Source organism: Crocuta crocuta, unplaced genomic scaffold (assembly GCF_008692635.1).
Source record: "Crocuta crocuta isolate KB4526 unplaced genomic scaffold, BGI_CrCroc_1.0 scaffold405, whole genome shotgun sequence".
Classification (NCBI taxonomy): Eukaryota; Metazoa; Chordata; class Mammalia; order Carnivora; family Hyaenidae; genus Crocuta; species Crocuta crocuta.
In genome coordinates, this window is record NW_027531506.1 from 352843 (window position 1) to 365183 (window position 12341).

The 12341-nt window shown below is 35.6% G+C and overlaps 1 protein-coding gene across 1 annotated transcript; it reads left to right on the plus strand.

Annotated features, from left to right (window-relative positions):
* The first annotated feature begins 5220 nt into the window (after positions 1-5220).
* On the plus strand, positions 5221-6168 carry LOC144238520 (olfactory receptor 5M10). The gene has a single exon (XM_077772320.1). The coding sequence runs from the start codon at positions 5221-5223 to the stop codon at positions 6166-6168; it is 948 nt and encodes a 315-aa protein (XP_077628446.1).
* The last annotated feature ends 6173 nt before the right edge of the window (positions 6169-12341 follow it).

The window sequence follows — 12341 nt, forward strand, 5'->3', positions numbered from 1 at the left end:
CTCCTAGAAATAAATAAAAATATTTAAAAAAAAAAAAAACTTTAAAACATTTTGTTTATTTTGTGTTCACATCTAGGCATATCACAATTTATCTATGCATCTGCTAATATAGATTTAAATATCTTTGTGGATAAATGTCATCTTTTCTCTTGAATAAATAATACCTGTTTGGTCACAGGTTAGTAAGAAACTGTAAGTCTGTGAGAAATTTTAGGAGGGGGAGCCATTTTCTTTTTTCTTTTTTTCTTTTTTTTACCTTTTTAAAATTTATTTATTTATTTTTTAAATATAGTTTATTGTCAAGTTGGTTTACATATAACACCCAGTGCTCATCCCAACAAGTGCCCTCTCCCATGACCATCATACCCCTTCCCCTCTCCCCCGCAACCATCAACCCTCAGTTTGTTCTCAGCATTCAAGAGTCTCTCATGGTTTGCCTTCCTCCCTCTCCCCAATCATTTTTCCCCTTCTTCTCCCTCATGGCCCTCCATTAGCTTCCTCCTAATCCTCGTAAATGTGCAAACATATGGTATCTGTCCTTCTCTGCCTGACTTATTTCACTCAGCATAACACCCTCTAGTTCCATCCATGTTGCCACACATAGCCAGATTTCATTCTTTCTCATTGCCATGTAGTATTCCATTTTATAAATACACTACATCTTCTTGATCCATTCATCAGTTGATGGACACTTAGATTTTTTCCATGTTTTGGCTATTGTTGAGAGTGCTGCTATGAACATTGGGGTACATGTGCCCCTATGCATCAGCACTCCTGTATCCCTTGGGTAAATTCCTAGTAGTACCACTGCTGGGTCATAAGGGAGTTCTATTATTAATTTTTTGAGGAACCTCCATACTGTTTTCCAGAGGGGTTGCACCAGTTTATATTCGAACCAACAGTGTAGGAGGGTGCCCATTTCTCCACATCCTCGACAACATCTAGAGTCCTCTGATTTGTTCATTTTAGCCACTCTGACTGGCGTGAGGTGGTATCTCAGTGTGGTTTTGATTTATATCTCCCTAATGATGAGGAACACTGAGTATCGTTTCATGTGTCTGTTGGCCATCTGGATGTCCTCTTTGGAGAAGTGTCTCTTCATGTCTTCTGCCCATTTCTTCACTGTATTATTTGTTTTTCGAGTGTGGAGTTTGGTGAGTTCCTTACAGATTTTGGATACTAGACCTTTATGTGATATGTCATTTGCAACTATCTTTTCAATTCTGTCAGTTGCTTTATTACTTTTATTAGTTTTATTGATTATTTATTTTGCTGTGCAGAAGCTTTTTATCTTGATGAGGTCCCAGTAGTTCATTTTTGCTCTTGATTCCCTTGCTTTTGGGGATATGTCAAGTAAGAAATTGCTGTCGTTGAGGTCTAGGAGGTTTTTTTCCTGCTTTCTCTTATAGGGTTTTGATGGTTTCCTGTCTCACATTCAGGTCCTTTATCCATTTTAAGTTTATTTTTGTTTATGGTGTGAGAAAATGATCTAATTTCATTCTTCTGTGTCTTCCTGTCCAGTTCTCCCAGCACCATCTGTTAAAGAGGCTGTCTTTTTTCCATTGGATACTCTTTCCTGCTTTGTCAAAGATAAGTTGGCCATACATCTGTGGTCCAATTCTGAGTTCTCTATTCTATTCCATTGGTCTATGTGTCTGTTTTTGTGCCAATACCATACTGTCTTGATGATGATAGCTTTGTAGTAGAGGCTAAAGTCTGGGAAGGTGATGCCTCCCGTTTTGGTTTTCTTCTTCAGTATTACTTTGGATATTCTGGGTCTTTTGTGGTTCCATACAAATTTTAGGATACTTTGTTCTACCTTTGAGAAGAATGCTGATGCAATTTTGATTGGGATTGCATTGAATGTGTAGATGGCTTTGAGTAGTAATGACATTTTAACAATATTTATTCTTCCGACCCATGAGCATGGAATGTTTTTCCATTTATTTGTGTCTTCTTCAATTTCCTTCATAAGTTTTCTATAGTTCTCATAATGCAGCTCTTTTACATCTTTAGTTAGGTTTATTCCTAGGTATTTTATGGTTTTTTTGTGCAATTGTGAATGAGATCAGTTTCTTGATTTCTCTTTCTGTTGGTTCATTATTGATGTATAAAAATGCAGCTGATTTCTGTACATTGATTTTGTATCCTGCAACTTTGCTGAATTCATGGATCAGTCTAGTAGGCTTCTGGTGGAGTCTGTTGGGTTTTCTATGTAGAGTATCATGTCATCTGTGAAAAGTGAAAGTGTGACTTCTTCTTTGCCAATCCTGATGCCTTTTATTTCCTTTTGTTTCTGATGGCTGATGCCAGGACTTCCAGCACTGTGTTAAACAACAGTGGTGAGAGTGGACATCCCTGTCATGTTCCTGATCTCAGGGGGAAAGCTCTCAGTTTTCCCCCGTTGAGGATGATGTTAACTGAGGGCTTCTCATAGATGGCTTTTATGATGTTTAAGTAAGTTTCTTCCTTCTCGACTTTCTCGAGGGTCTTTATTAAGAAGCAATGCTGTATGTTTTTTCTGTATCTATCGACAGGATCATATGGCTTTTATCTTTTCTTTTGTTAATGTGATGTATCACATTGTTTGATTTGCGAATGTTGAACCAGCCCTGTAACCCAGGAATGAATCCCACTTGATCATGGTGGATAATTCTTNACCAACTCTTGCTTTCGTTGATCTGTTCAACTGTTTTTTTGGCTTCTATATTGTTTACTTCTGCCCTGATTTTTATTATTTCTCTTCTCCTACTGGGTTTGGGGTGCTCCTGTTGCTCTCCCTCTAGTTCTTTTAGGTGCACTGTTAGATTTTGTACTTGTGTTTTTTCTAATTTCTTGAAATAGGCCTGGAGTGCAATGACTTTCCTCTTAGGACTGCCTTTGCCGCATCGCATAGAGTTTGCATTGTTGTATTTTGATTTTCATTTGCATTTATATATTTTAATTTCTTCTCTGATTGCCTGATTTTCCGATTCATTCTTTAGTATGATGTTCTTTAACCTCCATGTTTTTGGAGGTTTTCCAGGCTTCTTCCTGTGATTGATTTCAAGTTTCATAGCATTGTGATCTGAAAGTGTGCATAGTATGATCTCAATTCTTTTATATTTATTGAGGGTTGCTTTATGTCCCAGTGTATGATCTATCTTGGAGAATGTGCCATGTGCCCTTGAGAGGAAAGTGAATTCCATGGGGAAAGCCATTTTCCAAAGTAGCTGAATTACTTTATAGTCCCTCAAGGGATGTATTATGAGTGTTACATTGTTTCACTTGTCATTTTCTATCTGTTTACTCTCCATCTTCGTTAATTCTTTTTCTTGAGACGGGTGTGAGGTAATGTCTGGCTATAGTTAAGTTTGCCTTTCTTGACAATAATAGATGTTGACTTTTTTTTTCCTGTCATTATTGACTGTTCATATATCTTTGTTATGAAGTGCTTGTTCACATCAGATTTTTTTTTCAGTGCTGGTTATATTTTCTCTTTAAGAAATATGTTTTTAACATTTATCCATTTTTGAGAAAGAAAGAAGAGAGAGAGAGAGAGCGTGGGGGAGGGGCAGAGATGAGGGAGACACAGAATCTAAATCAGGCTCCAGGCTCTGAACTGTCAGTGCAGAGCCCAACGTGTGCCTTGAGCCCAGGATGTGTGAGATCATGACCTGAGCCAAAGTTGAATGCTTAATGACTGAGCCACCCAGGTGTCCCTAGACTAGTTATATTTTCATCCCTTAGTTATGGGGGGATGTGCACTTATGCTGAATGTAGGTCCTCTGTCAGAATTACTTGATGTGAATATTTTTCCTAGTCTTCAGTTTTCCTGGTCTTAGTGCTCCTAACATTTTTCATCCATCATACCTTCTGACGTCTCACTAGATGATGCCACCTCAGGGCTTACAGGGAAAAACAGACTTTCTATCTGGAATTCCCACTCACCCATATGAAAAAAACTACAAAACTTATTTATCCTTATCTTCCTTCTTCCAATAGTATTAAAACTGAGAGCTAATTTTTAAATCTTACAGACAGAACCACATGCACAGAACTAAGCAGTGTATATATATGTTAGGTAGAGATGTTGGCCTCAGAGGAGAATTCAGTCCCCAGAGCATCAATTTAAGGTTACACCTGTGAGTAACAAAGATTCTTTTAATTATTTTTTAGAATTATTTTTTAATACTCTGTGGAATATACTTAAAAATACATTATAAATCTTCCCACCTTGTTTTTACAAAACATTGTAAATCAGCTTTCCACAGGTATGTCACTTTCTACATTGTTTCCTCAAAGTACGTTATGTTCTTTGTGTGGAGATTAGTATCCCAGCAATGTAGAAAAAATGCATCTAAATGCATTCCGTCTTTATTTTTCTTCATAGCACTTGCTTTTAAATAGCATAATGATATATACCTTTGCCTATGTTTTTAATATCTGTTCATTTTCCTACAATATATGCTGCATGAGATTGGGATGTTTCTTCACTGCGATAGCCAAAGAACCTAGAAGAGAAAAAAAATATCTTTACAGTGTGAATGAATAAATGAATGTGTCAATTTACAGAACAGAAATAATTCTTTATTCTGTAACCTCTTAATTAAATACCAAGAGATGAATTTCATAAATGAATATTTCTGAATGAAATTAAGCCAGACAACTACAGATTTCAGGTGAAAAGGCAGTATTAAGGATTTATCTTCCATGTTATATCTGAAACAATGGTATATCATTGTTCATGGGACATTAGAAATACAAATTTCTTTTTGTCCATTTGAATGGTGCTAATTACTTGCACTTATTCATTTCTGATTTTTATTGCATTGGCTTTTTTTTCTCAAAGTGTGAAAAAATTTAAATATGGAGCTCCCCAGGAAGAAAGGTATAAATGTATGAACATGTATATACATAAAATATGCAATATTATACCTTACTGGAAAATAATTAATATGAAATGTACATATTCGAATATATATATATATATACACACACGCACACACAGGAGAGAAAGTATGTGTATGTTTAGTGTTTGAGATATAGGAGAAAAAGATAGCACAGAGACATGGACTAAACATTTACATAGATGTTCTGATGTATGTGTTAGAGGAGAAATTTTCTGATAGATGAGTATATCAATGAGTAAATAATGAAATTGATGGAATGAATGCAGAATCTGGATCAGATGGAATTCCTCACTTTCTCTGTCACTCTCAGTTTAAAAGGGATAAGAAAATGTCTTCCCCAAACCACACTACAGTGACAGAATTCATTCTCCTGGGACTCACAGACGACCCTGTCCTGGAGAAGATCCTCTTTGGTGTGTTTCTGATGATCTATCTGATGACACTGGCAGGGAATCTGTGCATGATCGTGCTGATCAGGACTAATTCCCACCTCCAAACGCCCATGTACTTCTTCCTTAGCCACCTCTCCTTTGTAGACATTTGCTATTCCTCCAATATCACTCCAAATATGCTGCACAGCTTCCTCACAGACCAGAAGACGATCTCCTTTGCTGGATGCTTCACACAGTGTCTTCTCTTCATTGCCCTGGTGATCACTGAGCTTTACATTCTTGCTTCAATGGCATTGGACCGCTATGTGGCCATTTGTAGCCCTTTACATTACAGTACCAGAATGTCTAAAAACATTTGTATCTCTCTGGTCATGGTCCCCTATACTTATGGTTTCCTCAATGGACTCTCTCAGACACTGTTGACTTTTCACTTGTCCTTCTGTGGCTCCCTTGAAATCAACCATTTCTACTGTGCTGATCCTCCTCTTTTAATGTTGGCCTGCTCTGACACCTCTGTCAAAAAGATGGCCATGTTGGTGGTCGCTGGTTTGACTCTGTCAAGCTCTCTCTTCATCATTGTCCTATCCTACCTTTTCATTATTGCAGCCATCTTGAGGATCCGTTCTGCTGAAGGCAGGCACAAAGCCTTTTCTACCTGTGGTTCCCACTTGACAACAGTCACCCTGTTTTATGGAACCCTCTTCTGCATGTACTTAAGGACTCCCTCTGAGAAGTCTGTGGAGGAGTCCAAAATAATTGCAGTCTTTTATACTTTTCTGAGCCCAATGTTGAACCCACTGATCTACAGTTTAAGGAACAAGCATGTGATCCATGCTATGCAGCAAGTCATTCGGGGTAATATCTTTCATAAAGCTGCAATGTAATTCCTAAGTGTCTGTAATAACATAGTGGGTCCCTTCACAGAACAAACCTGCTGCTCTACAGTCATGATTTTGCTTCAGAAACTCTCAATGATATTAGCAAATTTCTCTTCACAAGTAATAGCTTTAATACAAATTGTAATGTTGAAACAATATTTCCTTAGCAAATAAGTATTACAATTAATTCAGTATGATAGGAACACTGGAGATTAATCTTCTCTGAATTATATGATCTACAGAGCCATAATGAGGTTCAAAATAGAGTGATTAATTTTAAACTTTTAAAAAGAGAATTATGAAGAATTTTTCTTCAATGAGTGATATAGATCAATAGTCTGGGGCCTGAGTAATCACTGGATTCACCTTGGAGAAATTTTAAATATAAGATCCCTTCTAGGTTTAAGTTTTCTATTTTTTCCCAACCAATATTGTAGACATCCTGAAAACCTTTTTGTCTTAGTATAAATATTGTGTATGCTCCTCAGGGTTTTTAAAAAATTTTTAATGTTTTATTTATTTCTGAGACAGGAAGAGACAGAGAGACGGAGACAGAGCGAGCAGGGGAGGGGAGGGTCAGAGAGAGAGGGAGATACAGAATCTGAAACAGGCTTCGGGCTCTGAGCTAGCTGTCAGCACAAAGCCCAACACGGGGCTCGAATCCACAGACTGTGAGATCATGACCTGAGCCGACGTCAGACGCTTAACCGCAGCCGACGTCAGACGCTTAACCGCAGGAGCCACCCAGGCTCCCCTGTGTTCCTCAGTTCTGAAAATACACTGTCAAAACCTGCTCGTAAGTTTTCAGAATCATGAATCCAATTCAATCGCATCATAATAGAAATCTAGATATGTATTTCATTTAGTAGTTCTGAGTTAGATCCGATTTATTCAGACTTAATAAATAGACTCTATCAATTGGCTCTGTACACCTAAGAATGTCCCCAAAATATTCTACAAATAAATGCTGTGTCTTTATCTCTCTGAGGAGAATTCCTGATGTTTACTTTGGTCCATAAAAGTGTCTGTGACTCATTATTTCGTGAATAAGGCTGTTACAGTATCTCCCCAAATTTCTATTGTGAAAAGAACAGTAAAGAAGTTATATTAGGAGATGCATAATTCATCACATTAACACATGAACCTATGTATTATTAGTCAAGCAGATACCTGCATATTTAAATGTAAGTTAGATTTTCTAAAAATTATCGTAAATGTTTGGTGTTCTCATATTCTGTGCTCTGATATTAACCAACTTAGATGACAGAAGTAAATGCTTATGTGAAATTAATTCCTATATTTAATGTAATGTATTCAAATGATTTTTCAGAACAGTACTTAAATAACCTGCAGGTTTAGTAAGTTAGGCTCCATTCTTAGGTCTCAGTTGATTGAATAAGGCTGATTCTATAAAAAATGTTTGCCATATATAAATTAAAAAATAGACTGACATGAGGCAGTAACACTTATTGGTGACATTTCCTAATCCAATGGGCAACTTCTGTTTGTATGTTTTACATTTTTCTCAATGACTTTATTTGCATACATATTCTTATAATTCCTGAAACACAATTGGTATCATTTGCCACATACAAATTTGAACATCTATTTTTCACTTGATAGTGTAATGTTCGTATTTTCATACAGACTAAATGTTTTTAATGAACATCACTTTTAAAGTAGTAGTATACAGAAAATTCAATCATTCTTGAAATTGGTTACAGAAAGATTGCATACCAATTGTAGAAAAGCAAATTGGAAAACATTGAAGGGTTTTTCCATTTTGGGACAAAATTCTACTTCAATTATGAAATGAAAGGAAAATTTACTTGTAATCTCTTATTAAACATGCATTCAGTGCATTTTATTTGTATACAGTTTATCTCATAAGGTTCCATACTATTGTATCTTATTATTGTTGAGATTGACTCACATCCCCATGAACATGCTTGATTGTTTCTTTAGGATAAAGAATTGCTGCATTCAATGCTCTGAATATAGCTTTTGCTATTTTTTAAACGTTTTTGCTAAATTTTTTCTATGGGTAAATTTTTTCCTGGGAATCATCAACTTAGTCATAAGCACTTATGACCAGTCATGCTTGAGAGTAACCAGTTGACTGTGCCTTTATTAATATTAGGGCATATCATTTGAGATTGATTGTTTGGTTCTTTGTTGTCTCAACAGCACTCTTAAGAAAGGCATATGTTTTAAATGGAATGGAAGAGGAATTGAAACAACTTTTAACTAATAAAGGGCATACATCATTTTGGTGATTGCTGTTCATGTTATTTCTGATGATTCCTCACATGAAGAATATTTACATTTTTATGGGAAAAAGTTTTTGAATTTTGTTTTGTGGCTTTTCTGTAACTTAAAATTAAATAAGCAAGCACTTCTGTATGTTATTAATTTTTCATGACCATGTTTTTAGGAATATGTTGAATTTTTATAAATAAAATTTTATTGCACACTGTGATATTGTATAACTTTTTCCTTCATATTTTAACTACTTTCCTCTTTTTTTATTAAAAATTATTTTTAGTTAACATACTCTGTAATATTTGTTTCAGGTGTTGAATCTAGTGATACTTCACTTACATACAATACCCAGTGCTCATCAGAAGTACTCTCTTAAATACCCATCCCTCATTTAAACCATCCTCCCTCCACTTCTCTCCCCTTCAGTAACCTTCAGTTTTGTTCTATATAGTTAGTTTGTTTTCTGGTTTGCTTCTTTTTCTTCTTTTCTCCTATGTTTATCTGCTTTATTTCTTGAATTTCACATATGAATGAAATCATATGGTATTTGTCTTTCTCTAACTGATTTATCTCATTTTGCATAATACTATCTAATTCCATCCATGTCATTACAAATGGCAAAATTTCATTCCTTTTTATGACTGAGTAATATTCCAACACACACACACACACACACACACACACACACACACACACACACTAACTTCTTTACCCATTTATTAGTTGATTGGCATTTGGGCTCTTTCCATAATTTGGCTATGTTGGTAATGCTACTACAAACATTGGGGTGCATATATCTCTTCAGATCAGTATTTTTATATTTTATGGGTGAATACCTAGTAGTGCAATTGCTGGATCATAAGAGTTCTATTTTTAACTTTTTGAGGGTACTTCACACTGTTTTCCAGAGTGTCTGCCTCAGTTTCCATTCCCACCAATAGTGCAAGAGGGTTTTCCTTTCTCTGCTTACTCTCCAACATCTGTTGTGTTTTGTGTTGTTAATTTTAGCCATTCTGACAGGTGTGAGGTGGTATCTCATTGTAGTTTTGGACTTGTATTTCCCTGATGATGAGTGATGTTGAGCATTTTTTATGTGTTTGTTAGCCATCTGGATGTCTTTCTTGGAAAAGTATCTACTCATGTCTTCTGCCTAGTTCTTAACTGGATTATTTGCTTTTTGGGTATTGAGTTTTATGAATTTTTATATATTCTGGATACTAACTCTTTATCATATATGTCATTTGCAAATATCTTCTCATATTCTGTACGTTGCCTTTTAGTTTTGCTGATTGTTTCCTTTGTTGTGCAGAAGCTTTTCAACTTGATTAAGTCTCAATATTCATTTTGCTTCCATTTCCGTTGCCTCAGGAGACATAACTAGTAAGAAGTTGCAGTAGCCAAAGTCAAAGAAGTTGCTGCCTGTGTTCTTTATAGGATTTTGATGGTTTCCTGTCTCACGCTTAGGTCTTTCATCCATTTTGAATTTATTTTTGTGTATAGTGTAAGAAAGTGGTACAGTTTCATTTTTTTTTAATTTTATGTTTATTTTTGAGACAGAGAAACACAGCATGAGTGGGTGAAGGGCAGAAAGAGAGGGAGACACAAAAATCTGAAGCAGGTTCCAGGCTCTGAGCTGTCAGCACAGAGCCCCATGCGGGACTCAAACCCACAAACCATGAGATCATGACCTGAATTGAAGTCGGATGCTCAACTGACGAGCCACCCAGGCGCCCCTTTCATTCTTTATGGTGTTGTCCAGTTTTCCAACACCATTTGTTGAAGAAACCACCTTTTCCCCATTGGATATTATTTTCTGCTTTGTTAAAGATTGGTGGTCCATATATTTATGGGTTCATTTCTGGGTTTTCTGTTCTATTCCATTGATCTATTTTTTATCACTATAGTTTTGTAATATAACTTGAAGTCTAGAATTGTGATGCCTCCAGCATTGCTTTTCTTTTTCAAGATTGCCTTGGCTATTCAGTGTCTTTCAGGGTTTCACACAAATGTTAGGATCATTTGTTCTAGCTTTGTGAATAATGCTGGTTATGTTTTCATGGAGATGGCATTAAATGTGTAGATTGACTTTGGTAGAATAGACATTTGAACAATGTTGGTTCTTCCAATCTATGAGCATGGAATGTTTTTCCAGTTTTTGTATCATCTCAATTTCTTTCATCACTGGTTTACAGTTTTCAGAGTGCAGACATTTTACCTCTTTGGTTAGGTTTATTCTAAGGTATTTTATTATTTTGGGTGCAATTGTAAATGAGACTGTTTGATTCTCTCTCTGCTGCTTCATTATTGGTGTATAGAAATGCAACAGATTTCTGTACATTGATTTAATATCTTGCAACTTTACTTAATTCATGTATAAGTCCTAGGAAATTTTTGCTGGAACATTTTTAGAATTCTATATAGAGTAACATGTCAATCTGTAAATAGTAAAAGTTTGACTTCTTCCTTGCTGATTTGTATGCTTTTATTTCTTTTTGTGGTCTGGTTGCTGAGACTAGAACTTCCAGCACTGTGTGAAATAACAGTGGTGAGACTGGACATCCTTGTCTTCTTCCTGACATTAGAGGAAAAGCTCTTATTTTTTTTCCTATTGAAGATGATATCAGCTATGGTTTTTTCAAATATGGTCTTGATGATGTTCAGTTATTTTCTTTCTATTCCTACTCTGTTGAGGGATTTTATCACGAATCGATGTTGTATTTTGTCAAATGCTTTTTCTGCACCTATTTATAGGATTATATAGTTCTTATCCTTTTTTTTCTTATTAATGTGGTTTATCACACTGATTGATTTGTAGATGTTGGACCACCCTGCAGCTCAGGAATAAATCCCACTTGATCATGGTGAATGATCCTTTTAATGTACTGTTGGATTTGATTTGCTAGTATCTTTTTTTTAAATTTTTTTTAATGTTTTATTTATTTCTAGGAGAGAGAGAGAGGGAGAGAGAGAGAGACAGCGTGAGCAGGGGAGGGTCAGAGAGAGGGAGAGTCACAGACTCTGAAACAGGCTCCAGGCTCTGAGCTGGCAGTCAGCACAGAGCCCGACGCGGGGCTCGAACCCACGAACCGCGAGATCATGACCTAAGCGAAAGTCGGACGCTTAACCGACTAAGCCACCCAGGCGCCCCGCTAGTATCTTTTTTACTTTATTTATTATTATGATTTTATTTATTTATTTATTTATTTATTTATTTATTTATTTATGCATCCATGTTGATCAGGGATACTGGCCTGGAGTTCTCCTTTTTAGTGGAGTTTTTGTCTGATTTTAGAATCGAAATAATGCTGGCCTTGTGGAATGAGTTGGGAAGTTTTCCTTCCATTTTGTTTTTGAAATATTTTGAGAAGAATAACACTTAACACTTCTTTAAATGTTTGGTAGAATTATACTCGGAGGCCATCTGGCACTGGATTTTTGTTTGTTGAGAGATTTTTGATTACTGATTCAATTTCTTTTCTTGTGGTTGACCTGTTCAAGTTTCTATTTCTCCCTGTTTCAGTTTTAGTTGTTTGTAGTTTTCTATAAATTTAATAATTTCTTCCAGATTGCCCAATGTTGGCATATAATTTTTCATAATATACTCTTATATTTGTTTGTGTTTTGTGGTATTGGTTGTTATTTCTCCTCACTTATTTGTTATTTTATTTATCTGAGTCTTTTCTCTTTTATTTTTGATAGGTCTGGCCACGGGGGTTATGAATTTTATTAATTTTTTCAAAGAACAAGCCCCTGGATTCATCTGTTCTATTGGTTTTTGTTTGTTTGTTTTGATATAATATTTATTTCTGCTCTAATCTTTATTGTCCTTCTTTGGCTGTAGGCTTCATTTGTTTGTATTTTTATATTTTTATTTTGGTGTGAAGCTAGGTTTTCTATTTGAGGTTTTTTTTTTTTTT